At 45.5% G+C, this 22,825-nt stretch overlaps 1 protein-coding gene across 1 annotated transcript in view; it reads right to left on the bottom strand.

Moving 5' to 3' along the window:
- The window catches only part of LOC144790684 (uncharacterized), a 308,552-nt gene that overhangs the window by 18,593 nt on the left and 267,134 nt on the right, over positions 1-22,825 (bottom strand). Inside the window, exon 9 of the mRNA XM_078665408.1 lies at positions 15,850-15,961. Coding sequence (XP_078521534.1) covers positions 15,850-15,961 — 112 coding nt within the window. The remainder of the gene's footprint in view (positions 1-15,849; positions 15,962-22,825) is intronic.

The raw sequence follows: 22,825 nt of genomic DNA, 5'->3' as shown, positions 1-22,825 counted from the left end.
ATAAAACCACACAAATGAAAAATAATCAAGAACATATAAATTGAAACCACATTGTTTACTTCACAATGGGAATGCTTATCGAATATGCAAGGATAAATACACACAATAATAGAACACTCGTTTCGGTGGTGCCCCAAGGAGGGAGAAGGGATGGGACGGTGTAGTGAAGATTAAAAGAGCCTGGTTCTACCCTCGTGAGGAGTTACTGATTCCTAAAACCGACAATGATCAGACAGAACAGAGACTTGTGTGCGTTACCACGTTTAACACCCAGAGCAACAGAATAAAACGCATCATCAACAACCATTGGAAATTGATATCGGATGACATCCAGCAAACAGAACTACCACTACACGCTTTCAAAAAAGCACGTAGTGTCAAAGATCATGTGGTCCGTTCTCTCCTTAGGACCCCTGAGGCCCCCACCATTAACACCATGTGGAACCTACCTCCTATCCTGGGACACTTTCGATGTGGGTGATGCAAAGCTTGTGACAGTACAATACAGACCAAAGAATTCACATATCGCCATCACAAGATCCCACTCAAGAGTCACACAAATTGTAACACGGTCAATGTCATCTACGCCATCCTATGTCCGTGCAATTTGTTATATATTGGTCAGACTCAGCAGAAAGCTAAGAGCAGGATACTCCAGCACATGAGCAGAATTCGCTGCCAAGTCCCTGGTGCCCCCATGGTCGACCATTTCTCATCAGCAGGTCACTCTCCTGAATGCATGAAATGGGTGATAATTGAACGAGCCATACTGGGACCCCGGGGTGGGAACATTGCAGACATCCTAAACACCCGTGAACTTAGATGGATGCTGACTTTTGACTCCATTGAATCAGGGCTCAATGAACAAGACAGTTCTTTTTCGCAATTGGCATGTCTGACTTAATGTTTCTCCTGGTCCGATTCACACTGGCCTTTACCCGCATGTGCGAGGTACGCCACTATTCTGTATGCGCCAGTATTAGCTTATTGTAATCATTCATGGCCTTTACCCGCTTGTGTGTGGTACGCCAACTGTATCTATGCTATTTTAGTGTATTAGCAGTTTTTAACATCCTCACTATGACTTTTATTGTTCCATCTATTGTGTGCATTTCATATTGTGGAGTTAACCATTATACTTTTTCCCTGGGTGTACCGATCTGCCCGATTTACATGCTGAACCCCTCTTTATATATTTATAATTTTTTATATTTTTATTTACAATTATTTTTATTCCTATTAGCACGGACCTCCGCCCTGCATCCCTCGGGATTTGGTCTGTCTATTTCCTTTGAATCATCTGTCCGCTCAATACGCGGCTTTCCTGTTGCCTAATACGATCTGTGCCCATTACTCCCCTGTGCAGGATCCATGTCTTTGCCTTCTGCCTGCACCGACATTTTGTGTCAATGTCACTATTCTGCCTCGCTAGCTACCACGAAGGATGTCTACTATATCCTTTGTTTACATGTCGCTTAGTAACGACATGCAGGTTGCTTACGCCCAGACCATGTGACCAGACCTCGTGACCAGGTTGCCACAGTGATTTTAAGATTCCCGGAAACCCGCGCCGCCTTCAGACGCGAGCCCGCGATCTTAGACGGATTCTTTCCTAGACCGGTAAGCAAGCAGCCGGCGTCCTGATATGCCGTACTGCAGCAGGTTTTCAGGTGTTTGTGCACTTAACCGCCATATACCGCCATCTGACAACATACTCCATGTTTTTCACAGGAGACCGCCTGGTGCGAGCTTCCCTACCGGACTGACCCCGGTACTCTGCACCGCCTTTGAGACTCCACATTGCGATCGTAGACGGATTAATTCCCAGTCCGGTAAGCAGTGCGCGAGTTGGGCTATACTGTAACTGGTTTTCACATGTCTGTGTTTCCACACGACATATACCAGCAATTCCTTATGCAATCTATGTTTTCCCCACTAGACAGCCACTGTTGAGCTACCTGACTGCCTTATTCAATTATCCTTGTCGGATTCGTCTGTTTCACGATAGCGGGGTAAGTCCTTTTCCTCTGCCCCTTTCACGGTGCTGACGTCGTTCGCGCTAGGGTCCCTTACACACCTCTACCTCATTTTTAGATAGAAGTGTACCTTGAAGACATCCTCAACTCTATGCCCTATCCGGCACCACCTCACCACGTTTGGTGCATATAACGGTGAGTTTCTCCAACCACCTCCACCCATTTTTGCCCTGCAAGCGTTAAGGTACGCATTTCAACTTTGGATTTATTCCACAGATCATCCAGGTTGTCTCTCTGCGCAATTGATTCGGTCCTTCAGACACCACTACTGTGGTAAGTCCTTCCTAGTCCCACTTCTACTTTGTAGGTCCGGTATGTATGTACAGTCTCATGTAGTCCCCATAGTTCTTTTTGGTTTTTTCTTGATCTGGCACTTTATTTACCAGAACCCTGCCGGCACCCACCATCCTAGTGCCACCTTGCTCCCCTCCACCATGTTGGATCCAGCTTTTTGCCACGTGCTCATGATCAGTGTAAATTGAAACTGACACCCCAATATGACGCGATTGTTAGTAATTATTGTGTCCCAACCTAATGTATGGGATTTTAATTCATTTACTGCATCCAAACCCTAGTGTAATGTGCTACTTTGTTTGAACTATATACAGGGAGTTCTATCCCGTATTCATAATGTATATATATTTCTATACATTTACTAGGTTATGTGTCCCCCAGTCCTGATGAAGACCCCCCAGCAAGATAACTATTGATATCTGCATTCCTGAGGGTCGAAACGTCGATATCCATTTCCGTGTGTCATCTCCATTCCCCACTGTCTACATTTATTGGATAACCTGGAGGATGACTTTCTCGAACTTTCTTATGAACATTTTGTGTCTTATTTTTTTCTGTACATAGTGTGTAACTCTGTCAAACGATTGACAATTGCTGATTTTACTGTCACTATTGAATCGCCACTTCTTTCCTCACCAATTCCTCACCTTCACTACACCGTCCCATCCCTTCTCCCTCCTTGGGGCACCACCGAAACGAGTGTTCTATTATTGTGTGTATTTATCCTTGCATATTCGATAAGCATTCCCATTGTGAAGTAAACAATGTGGTTTCAATTTATGTGTTCTTGATTATTTTTCATTTGTGTGGTTTTATGTTCCATGGCTACTGGGACCCCTTCTCTTTACTGATTTAACTACCCAGGTCCCCGTACCTTCTACTGGGTAAAACCCCCCCTATTAACAATTTACCTCTATGTGGTGTCAGTCAGTGCAGACTCAGCACAGGAGAGACTCACAGCATCTCATCATTGGTCCAAGCACCTCCCTCATCGCTTTCACTTTGTTGAGAGGCCGGAAGTGGACCCTGGGCTTTGAGGTGGCTCACAAGTACCTCCTTCCGAGGCGGGCTTAAACATAGCAGCAGCAACCTGCAGGCACTCTAAGGCACTGGCTGGCTTATGGATGCAATTGGTCATTTAATGGAATTATTGTAGAGGACCTTATGAAATATTTGGTTCCCCGGGCACCTGTGGATGCCCTTATGGCAGAGGAAGCTTAAACAAAGTAGAGCACCAAATGGGGAACATTTTCATGGGCGGAGAGTCAAGCGCAATGGGGGAAGCAGTGGCATAATGTGTTGCAGTCTTGCTTGTTGAGCAACAGATCCAGTCATGGAAACAATTTCCAATCTCTGGAAAGTTAGCAGGGTTTTAACTGTTGTTGCAGGCAGCTGATTGATGGTTTTAAATATCCTTATTACCCTCATATGCTCCTATCATCTTTCACCTGGAAAACAGAATTTAAGTGCTCCTACAAAAGAATTCTGAAACCGTAATTCCAGACCAGTCTAGGCAGAAATCTGAAGCGCTTTATGCCTGTGAATTCTATGATCTGAATCAGTTCAGGAAGGCATCAATCATGTTTGGTTCAAAGTGGACTAGTCTGTATGGCTCAAACAAGCTGTTTCAGCCATTAGGACTTTTTTTTGTCCAATGAGTCTGCATTCAGGCCAGTCTGACAGGCTATTGGACAGCAAATCAGATAATCTGTGACTATCAACACTTTTGTGGATCACAATCACAGTTGTGGAAGGGACAAGACTGTAAACCACCACCAGCCTACATTGGCCTGTGTTCCTAAGCTGTAACATAACCACTATTTTCTATGTCCACAAAGGCGGTTTCATATCCCAGAAATAGTACATACCACCAAAAATCTGCATCCTTGTTTTGGGGACTGAGAAAGGTGGTGTCTACCCATCTCTGATGAAAAGGGCAAATTGACACCCACACAGCCCAAACACAGCCTTTCCTTTCACCAACACTACAAATTAAACAGACACTGTGATGGATGGAATGCTTGAATCAATCTCAGACAATGGCGTTCGTTATGTCCGAATCACAATCTATTTTTCATCCCCATACCACTATAGAAAAAATACACAAGCACTTCCAGACCAGTTTGGGGCGGACGTTTGAGTCCTGTGGAAAAGTGAGCAAGGAGCCCATATTTGGCCACACCTGTTGCACTTGGGGTGTGAGCGGCAAAAAAAAAACAAGTGATGGATGGAATACTTGAATTAATCTCAGCCACTGGGGTTCAAGCAAGGCTACATTCCGGTGGATAGACTGTTGCCATGAGCAGAGGGAGTGCTTATTTGGATGATGCAGGTCTCTGTCCAGAAGCATACAGTGGTTGGAATGCTACCTAGAGCAACTGCTAGTGGTTTAGACTCCTTGCAAAGAATCCTCATCACCATGTGGGTGCTTGATTTAATGCTCCAATTGGCCAGGCATGGAATCTCTGCTCACTGTGCCATGGGATCCAAGCTACAGCTTGCTAATGAGACCTATGATTATGTTCCCTTCGGGAGGGTGCCTTACTCGACAGTTTCAGGTGGACTGTCCCAGGAACAGCAGTGTCAGTACGAATGTGTATAGGCTGGGTTCTGTCTAGAAGGGTACAGGGGATGAAAATAAATGGGTTGGAATGCTACCCAGAGTGATTGCCAGTGGCTTAGACTGTTTACAAGCATGCCGCTTATCACCCATTGTGTGTTTGATGCTACAGATTGAGCCAACAAATGTATTTCCAGCATTCTTGTTATCTCAGCATTCTTGGCATCTCACTAGGTAACCCACAATACATTTCCAGATTCCTGTATTTTCTTATCCTTCTAAAAGATTCACTAAGTCAACAATCTAATCAATCCCCATAACGCAGACCACCATTCCCAAACAAGGCACGTTCTGGTTGTGCGAAACGCAGCAATTGCTGTGCTACTAGAAATGACATGCAACGATTGTCTGGAGTACAGCCATTATCAGACAACCTCCTGAGTATTGCGTACTTTGGGATTTATAGGATACATACTTAGCCAGCAAGTTAAAGAGCAGAGAGGACATTCAGGAAGGGGTTGTGTCAGTCTTCAGAGACAGATTCTGGGACAGGAGAAGATCTATTCTAGAGACTCCTCTATTCCTTATCAACAATGTACGTGTTTGGTTTGAAAGAATATCGCTCTTTCATCACGTTTCCTACTCTGGTCATACTCTCCTAAAGAAAGCATTTGCAATGCCATCGGTCACGCCTTTGGGACCTTATATGTATTTAGCTATGCAGCACATTAGCCTGAGAGATGAAACATCTACTGTTCTTTAACATGGAGGGAAAGTAAGCACCAAACTGCGTGACACACCAGGTATTGAAACACGGGGAGAGAAATATTGCCTTTCAGCGGGAAATGGTATAGTCCAAAGCTATGTTTTTAATATAAAATCAGGGCCTTCAGTGGTCATATCACCGAAAATGCATGATTTGAAAAAATAGTGTACGGGTGCTCGTGGAAGACAATTTATATGGACTGGAATCTAGAGACTGTTAAAGTGAGTCTGGTATTTTACTGACCTCTGCTGGTCGTTTTCTATCAAGAAAGTTAAATAGAGGCTGTTGCAAGAAAAATAAAAGTCCCTCAGCAGAAAGCAATTCTGGTATTTTACTGACCTCTACTGGTAGTTTTCGATCAAGAGAGGCAGTTGAACAGAAAAAAAAAAGTCCCTAAGTAGAAGCAGACCAGTCCTAGGGCTGACCTCCAGAGCCCACAAAGTACATATACATAATTATATACAAGAGATCTCGAATGCTCGACCTAAAAAAAGATGAACGTTCCCCATATAAATATTTTTTTATTGTGTGGGGGCGGAGGAGAAAAATGTCTGGTTTATAGATCTTCTGTTCCCGAGCATACTACTGGAGAGGCAGCAAGTCACCATTGTGGATTATCGAAAGCATTCAACCTCACCAGGACTGCGAATGTTCAAGGCAGTGGACGGGAGTGAGAACTGACTCCGAGCCATGATTCCATTTTCAAAACAGGTTGGTCAAATGTACAATGCACAGGAATTAGCAGTTCGAGTTTGGTGACAGGATAAAGGGCTTAAATAACCACATGAAAGTATTCTATGCTTATCGTATTAACATTAAACAGTAACATTGTCGGAAGACAAAACAGGGCTGATTCGATCAATTTCTTAACCGCATGCGTGCGGCCGTTTTTCCCGTGGTATGCGGCATTTTTCAGATTACCGCGTTACATGACGAGCTCAGCTCGTCATCAGCACACGGTAGGTAACGCTGATGACGAGCTGAGCCCGTCATCAGCATGGAAGGGAAGGACCATTCATTTTCGCAGAAAGATTACATCTGCAAACCGTTTCCTTGTTTACAATCGTTGGATGAAAAGTGCACTGCTATGCAGGGCAGACTACTGATAAATATTTTACAACTTTTAATTGTTACAATTTTTACAGTGTTAACCCTTTTATAAGTATTTGGATAATGAGGAACACACTCCCAATTTCAAGCTTTATAGTTAAATAGTTCAAGCTAAATTCAGAACATTTTGAATTTGAGCATGCAACCACACCAAAACACACAAAACGGTGTCCTGAAATCCCAATTTACACATCTGCTAAATAAACAGGATGGCAAAATAAAGCCATTTACACGAAAAGCAACCCCATGCTGGGTCTTAGATTTAACCTAGTTACTTCAAAACGCTACATAATAAAAACGAATTTTTGTTTTTAAAATATTTTTGGTGAGCAGAAAACAAATCATGGAACAGGAAGATCGGTTAAAAAATAAAAATACATCCTGAAATACCCCAGCACTAAATAACTTCTTATCTATTTGGTAAAACATTTTGCCTCAAATAGCAAACAAAGAATCAAAGATATGTAGTGATTTTAATGCACACAAGCATTGTTCAGTACGTAGCTAAATAAACTACTGTTTATTCTATTGTTAAAACAAAGGCGATTTTTGATGTAGTCCTGCTGAACCCATTTAAGAACACCAAACGAGACTAACATTTAGAGTACAATCAGTTTGCCGCGAAATGGCACTTTTGTAAAAATGCAGCGATTGTTTCAAAAGTGCACGCCAAAACGGCAGTTTTGTGAAAATGCTGTGAATTTTTGCTGTATTTTTAACCAGCGTTTTAAGAATTTTTGACTTAGTTTTTATTGTTTAAGACTGATTCAACTGAATAAAGATTGTTTGATTGGGCAATGAGTTTTTAAGGTCTCTGCAAAATGCTTACAGAGTTATGTCTGTTGCAGCCACACTTCCCTCTGAACTAAACGTGTTCTCATTACAGTTGATAAAATTCGAAAAAACATTCCTTTCTCACGGAACAGTATCAGGCCTGGTCCTTCCAGGGACAGATGGCAATCTCTGGGCCTCAGCAAGGGATGGGCTAACAGCCGTGACACTGCCAAGCAGGGTGAGGTGATTTTGCCTCCTCCCCGGGCCGAGAAACCAGTCTATGACAGGCATTTTGTATGCAGTTAGAGGCTTAGGTGAGGCAGGAGGCAGCAAAGGTCTTCCAATAGCATGTTGGGATGTTGGACAAACAGCTGGAGTCATGGGTGAGAGCATTACCATGACGAGCCAGCACCAGACAGTGCTATGGTCAGTGGTCGAAGTGGGGGGATCCGAGGGACACAACGTGCCCATACTTTTTGAATTTTTGGAAAACAGTTCCCCTACATTTTGTGAAAAGACAGCCATGCCGGGACGTTAAATCCGAGATTTGAAATGCTTCATCTGCTGTGTAAGGCAGGAGTCTCCTGGCTGTGACCTCGAGGGAGGGGCAGACAACTAGACACGCCTTCTTGCCAAGGTGCCAACTAAATTGAAAGAAATGTAAAAGTGGACAACTGGTCAATCTGCAGTTGTAAAGGGTGTCTAGAAGCCAGTTCTGGCTTTAATTGATGGAATTCCTTGAAGCTTCCTGAAGAGACATATTTATTCTCTAACACCATGCGTGTGGTGCAGATTTCCGCGCTGCAGTTCGCAAAAACCTGCAGTTCATGACGAGCTCTGCTCATCATGAGTGTACGAGAAGTGTACCTCATGACGAGCTCAGCTCGTCATGAGCGTCGAAGGGGTTAAGTGATATTGCAAGGGAGTCACCAGCTGAGCTGTGAAATGCATGCTTGTAAAGGATAGAATATGATAGCAAAATTGTCCAAAAGAACCAGGATATTCACCCTTGACTCGACCGCGCAGCGGAGCTAACACTGCTGCGGTAGCGTAAAATTTGAAAAATAGCTTGCAGCCATTGACCGCGTGCGACGAGGCCACGCCCACTCGAGGCCTCGCCCCCCGCCCACGAGTATAAAACGCTGATTGAGAGCGTCTCGTACCTAGAATCATATTTCCTCCTGAGGCGGAAGCCGGGAGTTCGTGTGTGCTCTTTTTTAATCATTGTATGTCACAAAATACTGTGTTTAACTGTTGCACTTACCTAAATCCCTGGCACCTTTCAGGACTTCACCCTTGACTCGACCGCGCAGCGGAGCTAACGCTGCTGCGGTAGCGTAAAATTTGAAAAATAGCTTGCCGCCATTGACGGCGTGCGACGAGGCCACGCCCACTCGAGGCCACGCCCCCCCCCGCCCATCTCTCTCTCCCTGATAGTCATGTGCATTCACCAGACGCGCAGCGGACGGGCGCAGCGGGCGCGCGGTTTGTGCGCCGAAGGCGCGCCTCAGGCAAGCCCGTCTTCGCCAAATCATCGCCTCTCGCCGGTCCCCCTGCACAAATTACACGGACGGCATTCCACTACGATAAAGACTATCTCATTGCACTTAACCCGGGCCAACGCTGTGATAAGCTAGTGGGCTGCATTGGTCAGACAGATCTATATTGTAAATCCTGTAACTTAGTTATACCTAAACCGAGCCTATCGCGACACAAAGCCAGCATGAGAAAATTTACTCCACTCACGGTTCTTCAGCTTAACGTCAGGTCCCTGGTAAAGCACCACCCTGAGGTCAATACTCTATTGACCGATGAGAATCCAGACATACTGTTCCTGTGCGAAACCTGGCTCAAGGATGAGCTAACCAGCATTCCAAACCTTACGCTGGATTCTCTATGATATCCATTAATAGAGTCTATAGGGGAGGCGGCATTGCTGTTATCGACAGAACGCTATACTCGTGCTCCTTTTTGAAGGAAGACATCACGGGATGTGAGTGCGCCCGCTTCAAAATCATCACTAGCCCTCATTTCTCCCTCTCAGGCCTTTTCATTTATCGACCCCCGGGGCCCACCTCTAAATTTACGGAGGAACTCCTAGAGGTAGCCCACGCCCTGGTTATTAGCTCCGCCAACTTTACCATTTTGGGGGACCTAAATTTCCACTCTGATTCCACTTCGGATCCTACCATCAGTAACCTCCTGGCGGATCTAACAGCCCTACAACTGATCCCTCTTATACAGTCCTCGACACACTCTGCTGGTCATCTACTCGACCCTGTTTTCTCCAATATCCTGGAAGCCAGAGCCGATCCACCCAAACCTATGGGTTGGACTGACCACTTTCTCGTCAAATTTGTGATATCGGCCGATATCCAATCCAACAAGAATTCGCCTCCATCCTGTTTCAAACGGCCCTGGCATAAACTCCAAAATAAGGATCTCTCCGTTATCTTAGGAGAATATAACTCCGTAACCACTAATGACATCAATATGTCTTATGCTTCCTTTCAGGACTGGATCATTAAAGGACTTGACGCCTTCATACCTGCCAAATGGACTAAACGACGTAGCACCCCCTCCAATCCATGGTATGATGAAAATCTGAAACTTCTTAGAAAGGAATGCAAAGTAGCTGAACGGAACTGGAGAAAGGACTACAAGGACGAGGACAAAGCCCACTACCTGTCCAAACTTAAATCATATCATAAAGCTATTCGCGCGGCCCGCACATCCTTCTATGCTAAGGAAATCGACTCCAGCTCCAATCCTACGAAAACCATTTTTAAATTGGTTCAAAAGCTGCAAAACTGTGGCAATCCTGCCCCGGGTATCTCTTCCACTCAGCAGTGCGAGGACCTCGCCACCTTCTTTATTGAAAAGGTGAGGAAAATCTATAACACCTTCTCACAGAATCCCTCTGACTTCACTAGTTCCTCCAACTCCTCTTTTATAGGCACCAGACTTACCTGTCTACCTGCAATCTCCCACGAGGATCTAGCTAAACTCTGCAGAAAGGTGAAATCCGGTGCCCCTTCAGATGCCATGAGACCGGCTCAATTTCTAGAGGCTCTAGACTTCTTTCTTCCATCCTTGGCCACTCTCCTTAACCTCTCCCTCTCCTCGGCAACCGTCCCCACATGCTGGAAACAAGCATGGGTCACCCCAATCATCAAAAAACCGACCCTGGACCCCACAAAGCCGGAGAACTATAGGCCCATCTCACTGCTCCCTTGGGTGTCCAAACTAGCAGAAGCCCATGTTAACACCGTACTATCAGACCACATGGCCCAAAACAACATCTTGGACCCTTCCCAACACGGGTTCAGGTCAGGGCATAGTACGGAGTCCGCCCTTCTATCCACCACGGAACATCTCCGAAGGGTACTAGATGCCGGTCAAAATGCTGCGCTGATACTACTCGATCTCAGCGCAGCTTTGGACACGGTTTCCCATAATATCCTACTGAGTCGCTTGGAGAACATAGGGATCAGTGATCTGGCCCTCGAATGGTTCCGCTCATTCCTGACGAACAGATACTTCCGTGTCTCAGCACCCCCGTTCACCTCCCGATCACACTATCGGCCAAGGAGTTCCGCAGGGTTCGGCTCTCAGTCCATCCCTTTTTAACCTGTACGTGCAGCCTCTCGCGGCGGTGGCCAGAGAATGGGACCTCACGCTGGTGTCGTACGCCGACGACACACAGCTGGTTATTACCCTTACCGAGGCCCCCTCAACTTCCTCCGCGAGATTCAGGGATGGACAGGGATTCAACATCGTGAAAGAGCTCTCCAACCCCAACGCCGGAAACAACGACATCACCCCTTCGCAAGACCTCTGCAATTCCCTCGCCTCCTACTTCTACAACAAGATCGCGGACATACACAACAGCTTCAGCACTCAACCGACGCACGCCACGACTGAACCACCGCCCCCCACCACCACCCTCCGCGCCTGGACGCCGATCAGCACCGAAGACACCGTCCGCATGATGAACTCCATCCACTCCGGATCTCCAACCGACCCCTGCCCTCACCACGTCTTCAACAAGGCCGACGCTGTCATCGCACCCCACCTGCGGGACATCATCAACACCTCATTCGACACCGCCACCTTCCCGGAGAGCTGGAAGCACGCCGAACTCCGCGCCCTACTCAAACCTACAGCGGACCCCACCGAACTCAAGAATTACCGCCCCATCTCGCTCCTCCCGTTTCCAGCCAAAGTCATCGAGAAGATCGTCAACAAACAGCTGGCCACCTTCCTCGAGACGAATGGATCCCTCGACCCCTCACAGTCTGGCTTCCGAGCCAACCACAGCACCGAGACCGCCCTCATCGCTGCCACCGATGACATCCAAGCCCTGATGGACAACGGAGAAACAGCGGCCCTCATCCTCCTAGACCTCTCCGCAGCTTTCGACACTGTCTGCCACCGCACCCTAGGGCAGCGCCTCAGCAACGTCGGAATCCACGAGAAGGCACTGGAATGGATCATCTCCTTCCTCGACGGAAGAACACAGAGAGTCCGCCTACCACCGTACAAGTCAGAGGCCACCGGAGTCATCTGCGGCGTCCCTCAAGGATCCTCGCTGAGCCCCACCCTCTTCAACGTCTACATGAGCCCCCTCGCGGCCATCGCACGCCAACACAACCTCAACATCATCTCCTACGCCGACGACACCAAGCTGATTCTCTCCCTCACCAACGACCCCGCCACCGCCAGAGCCAACCTTCACGAAGGGATGAAAGACGTAGCCGAGTGGATGACAACCAGCCGCCTGAAACTGAACTCAGACAAGACGGAAGTCCTCATCCTGGGCTCCTCGCCCTCCGCCTGGGACGACTCCTGGTGGCCCCCCGCCCTGGGCACCGCACCCAAACGGACAGACCACGCACGCAACCTGGGCTTCATCCTGGACTCCTCCCTCTCCATGACCAGACAAGTCAACGCCGTCTCCTCGTCCTGTTTCAACATCCTGCGCATGCTATGTAAGATCTTCCGGTGGATCCCCACCGAAACCAGGAAGACGGTCACCCAGGCACTGGTCACCAGCCGTCTGGACTACGGCAACGCCCCCTACGCCGGAACCACCGCCAAGCTCCAGAAGAGACTCCAGCGTATCCAGAACGCCTCGGCGAGACTCATCCTCGACGTCCCCAGACGAAGCCACATCTCCAGACACCTGAGAGACCTGCACTGGCTCCCAATCAACAAAAGAATCACCTTCCGGCTCCTCACCCACGCACACAAAGCCCTACTCAACCAAGGCCCAGGATACCTCAACAGCCGCCTCAACTTCTACGCTCCCAAACGCCACCTCCGATCGACCAACCACGCCCTCGCCGCCGTCCCCCGCATCCGAAGAGCGACAACAGGAGGAAGGTCCTTCTCCTACCTTGGCGCCAAGACCTGGAACTCCCTTCCGACCCACCTCCGCCTGACCCAGGACCACCTCTCCTTCAGGAAGAAGCTCAAGACCTGGCTGTTCGAGCAGTAGCAGCACCCCCCCCCCCCCTAGCGCCTTGAGACCCTCTGGGTGAGTAGTGCGCTCTATAAATGTCCTTGATTGATTGATTGATTGACTGGCTGCCGTCGCCCATTGGATGACGGGTAACTGCTTACAATTGAACGCAGGGAAAACAGAGGTGCTGATCCTGGGTAAAAACCCCAGGTGTTGGAGCGACCATTGGTGGCCCCCATTGCTGGGCCCCACCCCACCCTCTAAAGCTCTGGTAAAAAACCTGGGAGTTTGGTTGGACTCCTTACTGAGCTATCAAACCCACACCAAAAAGATAGCAGCTACGTGTGTCGGACTATTGAGAAGCCTTAATCCCATACTAGGGTTCTTCGACCACAAAACACGTCAGCTCATAGTCCAATCCATCATCCTGTCCCGGTTAGACTATGCTAGCGTCCTACTGTTAGGCGGTAACAAAGCTGAGATAACCAGGCTTCAACAAATTCAGAATTCTGCGGCAAGGGCGATAGTTGGCCTTCCCAGAAGATGCTCCGTTAGAGCCACCATACAAAGACTCCACTGGCTCCCAGTGGAAGCCCGAATCCAATTCAAGGCTCTCACCACAGCCTTTAAAATCCTCAAAACTGATTGCCCTGAACTCCTCCGTCCGCTTCTAACACCCTACATTCCCCAGCGCAACCTCCGCTCCCTAGGCCAACATCTGGTAGTGGTCCCCCGCACGAAACTCTGCCGTGTAGGGGGCCGCTCTTTCAGGCTTCTGGGAGCAAAACTCTGGAATTCCCTTCCCTTGAACATTCGCTGCCTTGACAATCTGTCTGCTTTTCGTAAGGCAATAAAAACCTACCTATTCCCATTGCCTTAAGCCTATGGCCTCCCAACTCCCTCTCAGCAGGTTATGCTATGATTTCTCAGCGCCGGGACGCCCCGTTGCTGGGGCAGCTGTCGCGCTTCAACAAAATTGTAACATAACATTTAATATGTGAGGAAAGTACCCAAATCATTTATTTAAATTATCCATGTCACTATTTAAAAAAAAAAAATACAAAAAAACCCTGTTTTACCTTCCATGCGGGCGACTAGCGCCTTTCGTAGTTTGTTATGAGTGTGCAACATAGGCAATAATTTAATAAAGTTACTTGCCTGGTTGTAGTTGTTTTAACACTTGTTGAAACATATGTAGAATTGTACATTTACATAAGTTTTAATTCTGGGATTCACTTTTAAACCTACGTAAAATAAATTATATTTAGCTTGAACAGTAACTTGGTTAGCTAGATGTGCAGTGCTGTTACCGAGAGCCAGCATCAAGCACGAGTACAACTGTCAGTAGTCATTGTCTTACTTCCCTATACAGACCCTCAAGGATTTCGCGATTTCAGGCTGAAAATGAATGATTAGGAGTAAAATAAAGTGCAGCAAAAATGCCGCTAAATTTCCATATTTGTGCCGCTAAATTTGCTAATCCATGCCGCTATATCCTGGGGGGTCTGGAGTGTTGAAGTAAGGTGTATCTATGCGTAAAAAAAGACAAGGAAACTCAAAGACCATTCTAGGGCTTTTTACCTCTGCATAGTTGCAGACAACTACCTCAATGAAATCTCCAGCATTTACCTGCTTGCACAATCACAGGAACCTTTTCATTCTTTTTGTTAAATTTTTGTTTCTTTAGTTGCCGCTCTTCTGCATTTTGTTGGAAGAGCAGCATACTGGATTTTCTAAAAGGGGTGGACTGTGACCTGGATATCAATCTGGCTTCTGTATCGTACCTCCTCTTGGGTCGTACGTATTTTACGCAGATATGCCCCGCTCTACCTTTTTTATTCTCTACAGGAGTACCACCAAACCCCCCAACTTCCAATTTAAAAAAATATATATATATATTCCCTGCCTACACATCGCGTGGTGTGCTAACCTGCGTTCCAATTCTGGCCAGGAAAAATTAGTTGGTTAATAGAGGCACTTTAACCCCTTACCCTCCAAGAAAAAACACATCTTCCTAAAGCCAGATGTTGAAGTGCATAAAAAAGTATGGGAACTATGAGATATGCGAAGGGGGTTGGATCAGCAAATTTGTGGGCAAGGCAACAAGTATGGGAACGTTTAAAACAAAATTTAAAAAAAGATTTGGAATGTTGTTCCTTATAGATCCTGCCCACTTCAACCACTGCCTTAAAGCAAAAGATGGATACAAAATGCAACAACTCGACTGCAAGTATACCCAGATATTGCACCCACACAGTGATTCATAGTAAAGAAAGAACTAAAACTGACAAAATGTGGAGTTCAAACACCTATGCATGGCTTATCCTTCCCTGTTCAGGACCTCGGATTCTGTGACATAGTCCATCTGGTGAAGGTATGTATGTATGTTTGGATTTATATAGCGCTTATAACCCAGGGGTCTCTAAGCGCTTTGCCTTGGGAACCCGTCCTGGCTTTTCCCTGTGAGATAGCCCCTACAGGGCATCCCCAAGGTGAAAGCCAGGCATCCCGCCGCGGGGGGCCGTAGTGGAGATTAAGCAAGCTTAATGCCCAGAGTTGCAGAGTGTGAACCCATGATTAGGTCAGGCACCGAAGCGAGAATTATCGAGTCCGTGGACATTTGAGCTCGAGACCCTGCCGCGTCGGAAATTGAACCCTGGTCCCGGGTCTGACCTCTGCTTCAGGGTCTGCCTGCTCTAACCAGTGAGCCACACTGGGAAGGTTAGTAAAATTTAAAGTACTCCAATTCTTTAGTTAGGGTTTCTTATCCTGTACTTGCACCTACACACAAACTCACACACTCATGCCATAGTGAGGAAACTGGTACTGCTGCCATGTTTCATACCATGTTCTTCTTGAGCCTCCATCTGGTGTTCTGCAAGCGTCTCATTCAATGGAGGCTCAGCCACAGTGACAGCGGAGTTCGGCTGTTTAGTACCCAATAAAGTAACAGCGCTCTACAAGGAAACAGAAACATGTCTGAGATCAATAGACAAAAATTCAGAAAAAAGACATGGGGGGGGGGGGGGGATCATTTAGAATTTACTGGAGTATGACGACCTCTATATATCAGCAGAATTCCTGTACCACCAAACTCAAAGTACTCTTAGCTCCGTTAGACTTGGGGGGGGGGATCTGCTGGGTGGCAATGGGGGAGACTCAGCAGTTTAAGTTATCCGAAATCTACCACAGGATAGATTTTATATATATATATGTATTATTTTTTTTAGTCAAATTATTGAGTTTTATAAAAACAATCAAACAAATGGTCAAGGAAAAACAAGAGTAAAGAAAGCAATTACAGTAATGATGATGATAATAATAATAAATAATAATACAGTCAATAAAAGTAAAAAACAGTAATAATAGTGTAAAGATAATAATGATAGTAGATACTTAAGGTCCAAGAGATGATTTCACGGCTGAACTCGCCCACATTCGTCTAACAGGTTACCAAGCATGAAGAACATAATCCACATAGTATTGGCAGTGGTACGATAGATAAGGGGTGTACAGATACCAGTTTGAGGCAAAAATTGAGGTATTCACGGGGGATCATAGAATGAGTTGGAGGCATCAAGGGATTTCCACAGTTTCTTGTGGGATTTACGCCAGGGGGAAGAATGCAGGGATTCGTTATCCGCTCCTCTTAGGGAGGAAAGCCATTCCTGCCACGCTCTAAAAGATACTACACTGGAGTTTTTCCAATTACTCAGGATAACTTTACATGCTAGAGTGAGCACAAGGTCCAATAGGTAGCAATCCTGCAAGTCCTTGATCCTAGGATTCAGTATTCCTAGTAGGATATAGGAGAAGTCCCTGGGGGGAGGTGGGGGGGGGGGGTGAAAGGTCTTATTTATGTACTCGTAGATCCTATCCCAGTACGATTGTAGATTCGGACAGTAAAAGAGCATATGGTCAAAGCTACCAATGTGGGATTTACAATTCCAGCATGTGGGACTATCGCGTAGTTTAAGTTTAAAAATTCTCTCGGGTCACCAATATGTCCTATTTAATAACATTAGCTTTGTCTGCGACAGTATGGGTGATATTTCGTTTGTGAATGGTGTCAAATGAATTTTCTCCCATTCAAATGGGATGTTACAGGAATTAAGTTCAGATTCCCATTTTGCCTCACACTTCTTGTGCAGTTTGCGGGGGTTGGGAGAAAGAAGTTTGTATATCTGAGAGACAATTTGTCCTACTTTCACTAGTTTACTCATCATGGAGATTATCGAGGGGTCGCTGGGTTTGATGGAGCGTAGCAATAGAAGGGACTTTAGTTTTAAGAACTTGTAAAAATCTAGTGGTGTAAGATCATGACGTTTCTGGAGGCTTGAAAAAGGCATTGGGTAGAGGTCTTTGACTAGATTTATTCCACTTTTAGACCAGTGTTCCCAATACAGTGACCTCCCATCTATCAATAGGCTTTGGTTGTGCCACAAGGAAGTAAACTTGGACTTATTGATTCTGGTTTTGGAAAGCTTGTCTAGGCGCAACAGGGCCCTTTTAGTGTGGAGCATAATGTACTTTGAGTGGGGAAAGGTGGAGACGTCCATTGTTAGGAGCGCAGTCAGAGGTATACCATTTGAGAGTGTCCTTTCTAGGTCCAACCAGACTGGAGTGGAGTCTGTCTGGGGGGTTAGCCAATTGGAACCTTGTTTACATAGATATGCCACTTAGTAGTTTCTGTACTTCGGTAGGCCCAGACCACCTTTATCTTTGGGTAGTTGTAACTTGTTTGGAGAGATCCTGGATTTTTTGCCTTGCCACAGGAACGTGTGAAAAAGCTTGTAGATTTTATTCAAGAAATCATTTGACAGCGTTATAGGGAGCATGCTGGCTAAGTAATGTCTCAGCACTGCCCCACCAGGACAGAAATGTAGGGGACCAGCCGTCAAGTAGAGTAGAGATTTTCTTGTAGTGGGAGTTTGTTAGTTTTTAAGGTGGAGATAAGATCTTTCAAAATCCAGGCCTAGGTACTTGAAGCATTTAGGATGCCACAGAAGACCGGAATCGCTAATGATTTCGTTGCTGCAGTGTTGTTCAATAGTTTTACTTCGGTCTTGTCTTTATTCAATTTGTACCCCGAAACCTTTGCAAAATCTCTTATTGAGGACATTAGTGCCGGTATGGCAGGCAGCATGTTCAGAGACCACCAAAACTTCGTCAGTGTAGGCTGTGATTTTGACCGTGCAGTCATCAAAGCGAACCCCTGTAATCTGGTTATTTCCAAGGTGGTAGAGAAAGGGTTAAATTGCAAGTAAAAATAAAGGGGAGAGGGCAACCCTGTGTAGTTCCCTGTTCCAGTTTAAAGGAGGACGATAGGCACCCACCAGCTCTAACTTTAGCCGAGGAGTTGTGATATAATGCCATGACCATGCACGTGAAGTAATTCCCCACATTGAATTTGCCTAAGGCCTCTTCTAAATAGGACCAGTCTACTTTATCAAAGGCCTTTTCCGCGTCTAAGGTGATAGCAACTGTTGGGGAGTCCGTAAGTTTAGCCTTCTCCAAAATATGAGATAGTATACGAGTATTGTTGCTGGAAAGTCTGTTCTTTAGAAAGCCAACTTGTGAGGGGTGGATGAGTTTGGGTAGAAATGTTTGGAGTCGTTTGGCAAGGATCATAGCATACATTTTGCAATCTAGATTAATTAGGGAAATTGGTCTAATTTTTTGGAACTGTTGGATCTTTCCCTTCTTTAGGAATCACCGCTATGATGGCTTCTGCCGGAGTACCGTTAATTTGGCCAGAAGTGTAGAATTCTTGGTATGAATTTAATAGAAGAGGGGTTAGGACTTATGAAAAGCATTTGTAAAACTTCGCATTAAACCCATCAAGGCCGGGGGCTTTCCCAAGTTTTAGGGCCTTGAACGCAGTATCTATTTCATGGGGAGCGATCGGTATGTTGAGCTCTGCCTGTTGCTGGTCTGAAAGTGCTGGAAGCGTGCATTTGTCTAAGTAGTCTTGTGTCTTAGAGCCTTCAAGATCACAGATTCTGCTGTATAGGGTGATATAAAAGTCTTTGAAAGTGTCTGCAATTTTGTTTGGGTCAGAGTGAACTAGCCCCGTCTGGTCTGTAATATTCTGAATTGTATTTTTCTGCAGTTTACATTTTAGGGACGAAGCAAGGCTCTTCCCTGCCCTATTAGACTCACACAGTTTGGTGCTTTTTTGTTTGTTTAACCATACACCAGCTCTGTCACTGACTATCCTATTATATTCATATTTCTTTTGCACCATTTCATTTAAGAGTGAGGTATCCCTAGAGATATGTTTCCCTTCAAGTACGGCTATTTCTTGTTCTAGTTTTTCAAGGCTGCTGTTGTATTCCCTATTCAATGCCGTTCGGATTTTAATGATTTCTCCCCTGACTCTGCACTTAAGAGCTTTCCAGCGTGCGAGGTTTCACCTTCTTTGTTGTGCTTAAGATAATAGATTATTACGCCTTCAATAATCTGATTGTAGGCTTCTTTTTCTAATACCTCATTACTAAACCTCCAGATGTTTTGTTTTTTGGTAGAATTCAGTTCAGAAAGAGACAAAGTGATGCAGGAGTGATCCGAGATGACTCTTGGTTCAATCGAGGTGTCTTCAATTCTGGAGATGGTGTTGCCCGAGAGGAGGAGATAATCAATGCGCGAGTAGGTGTTAGGTGGTGTTGAGTAAAAAGTGTACTCTCTTTCAGAGAGGTTGTGTAGTCTCCAGGAATCTATCAGATTAAAGCGTGAGCAGAGGTGAACAAGGGCTTTGTGATAGTTATGGGGTAAAAAAAGAACATCGGGAGTCCCCGTCTAATGTTGGGTCAAGGGGTACGTTAAAATCGCCGGCTACTATTGTGGTATATAAATAAATAATACCGGATCTATTTTTGACTGGATATAGTAATAACAGATAGCTCAATAAATAAGAGTCAAGATTCGAGGTAGTAGGAGTTTGCAGGTTTAATACAGCATAAAGGACAGGAACAGGACAACCTGCACAGGAATAGGATGGCAGCGCTGCCGGGGGCAGGATCGGAATCGGCGATCGGCGTAAGGGATAACATTTAATAACAGTGCACAAGCATATATACTAAAACAGTTGCATTACAATACATACGATAGGCGGAGTAGTGGGTGTGGTCAATAGCAGTCGCGAAAGATAAGGGTGAAAGTGGGTGTAACAGGAGGCGTATACATAGACATGTGATGTAAACGTAACAGAATATGTCACAAATGGGGCGGAAACATGGAGGGGGCTACCTAAGGAGCCGGGACCTCTAACCTAATGGTGCGCGCAAACTGACAATGACGTGTTACTAGGAGAAGCTGGGGGCTATGACTTCTGCGCTAGGAGCAGAGACTGAAGTCTGGAGAGTCAGGGCGACATGTACCTAAACACTATCTAGTATCTGATGTTTAGAGAACATGTTGATAGAATCCAAAAGTTATCGGGGTAAAGGCTAACAGACTCTAAGACTGGTGCATGCATTATTCTACACGTAGTGCGTGTTGAAGAATATTAAATGACCATTAATACAGTATTTCTCTTACATGGAGACGTAAAGGCTAGACGATGACGGAAACTATTGATGCGATTCAGTAGCTTAGGAATGCAGAGAAGGAGGGCTGGACTGATAACTAGAATCATAACATACTCTTGGCAGACTAGCAGGCCGAGCCAGGCTGAGCCGGGCACTGTGAGGCAGGAAGTAAGTGAAGGGTCAGGAATACAGGTGGGGGCTGTATCGCTCCTCAGCGAGGGCTCAGGAGACAGGAGCTGAATCTGGTGTCCGGGCCCTTTTGAGGCCTAGAAACGGGGACTTCACAATGAAATAACGTGCACACTGAGAAACGTGGCAACGTAACTTTACATAGGCCTGATATTCGTAGTATTCACGAGAACTGAAAACTGGCATACTAGAGATAGACACAACTGTAATTGCGTCTTTAAATCGATCATGGGGAATACATATGCATATTAATCATGCACACATAACATAAGATGGGGAACACGTAGGGACACAGAACATGGCAAAATTTACTTTTCCACATTCCCTCCTTGTCACTACGTTTCCATCAGGAAACATCAATATTCATGATACCATCTATCATTTCATACAGTATCATTTGCTCGTCTCGAATTTTCTTGGAACTGGATTTAGAACGGGACTTGGGACTAGGAATACAAGAGGTAGCACAAATGCCGCAAATCGCAGGGCCACATTGTATACAGAGGCAGCAACTGAATATGATCGCTACTGCAATACCTAGAAAGGACAACACTTTCCATCCCCAAGCAGAAATTATATTCCAGAACCAACCGGACCATGTCCAGGTGCCTGGATTTTGGTGTAACATATGGGCAATTTTATGAAGTCTGGTTATAGCTGAATAAACAGACGGCGCGTTATTAGGAATGAAAATGCAGCAACTAGATCCGATGACTCTACATGCCCCGCCCCTATCGGCCAGTATGACGTCAAGGACGAGACGATTCTGGAGCACGACAATTCTCATAAAAGATTGCTCTTCGGTTAAGTTACTTAGAGCAGAGGTAGTCTCAATCACTACTGCTTCAAGGGTTCTGGTTAATCTACGTATCAGTTTACTATTCACGACAGTACCTAAGTAGGGAAAGACACCTTTATTGATATCTATGTATTGTTCTAGAGCAGTTTCAGTATAATCGACAATCGGGAGGTCTCTCTTGTGTCTAGTATGTACTAGATGGGAATTCCTATGATAGTCAGGTGGGGCTAGAAAAACAGGTGGCAGTAGGAATGCAATGTAACAGGTTCCCTCCCAATCGAGGGGCAGACGAACATATGCGGTCTGACCACAAACAAAATAAGAATGACGTGAAGCTTTGAAAATAGATTTCCCACTGTCACTATACTTGACAATAGTAGTACAATCACTATGTCCTACATGTACGGAACCATTCTTTCTGACACATAATTCACCTTTGACTGGTAATACTGACATAGCAGGTAAGTCTGGAGTAGTATCAGACTGGACATTCAGGACCATGAAATTCGAAGAATAATTACCCAAATTATAAACTTCATTTTCTAGATCTAACCCTGTTCTGTGGGGAAGACCTTGCTTGTCTGGAAAACATGTACTGTTAAGAAAAGACATATCTGTTGAGGATGACGTTAACATGGACCATGCTCCACACGAACCATTATGTGAAAATGGATAAGGAAAGAGTGGCAGAACTCCCTTCGGTGTCTGGAAAGGGGGGAGTCGACCACACACCCAACAATTAGTGGCATTGCTGGTCTGGTGTGAATAATGTAACATGCGGATAAAGGAATTATTTCGCATAGCAAGACGATAAGATAGTTCATGAGGAGGCAGATCACTAAACGTGTGCTCTACTGTAGCATCAGCAGACTTATTTACATGAGAAACTGGAAAACACAAATAAAATGCATAACTTGTGCAGGTAATCATAAGGCTGAAAAACAATATGAAACTTAGAAAAACGATACATCGGATTGAGTTTTGACTAACTCTCTCACTATGGGGGTCTATTTTATACATGTCAGAAACCGGTCTAACCGTTTCACCTAGGGGAGGACTTAGACAATCAAACTGGCTGACTTATTTTACTAGACCTTAATTTTAACTTATACTCCTGTTGCGGAGTTTTCTCTAACAGGGAGGAATTTGTATCAATGTCTTTTGCGGGACAGTCCTTAAGATTAGTACTTTGGCAGTCTTTAAGATCCTCGGAAATGTTCCTGGAAACAGTCTTTAGTCCATAAAATTTCTTTACGTGAGACAGATGCACCCACCCCTTCCTGCCTTCCAGCTTGACGGCAGTA

This window comes from Lissotriton helveticus, chromosome 11 (assembly GCF_964261635.1).
Source record: "Lissotriton helveticus chromosome 11, aLisHel1.1, whole genome shotgun sequence".
NCBI lineage: Eukaryota > Metazoa > Chordata > Amphibia > Caudata > Salamandridae > Lissotriton > Lissotriton helveticus.
The sequence above is the reverse complement of the archived record's forward strand: the minus strand, read 5'-3'. Positions and strand labels throughout refer to the sequence as shown.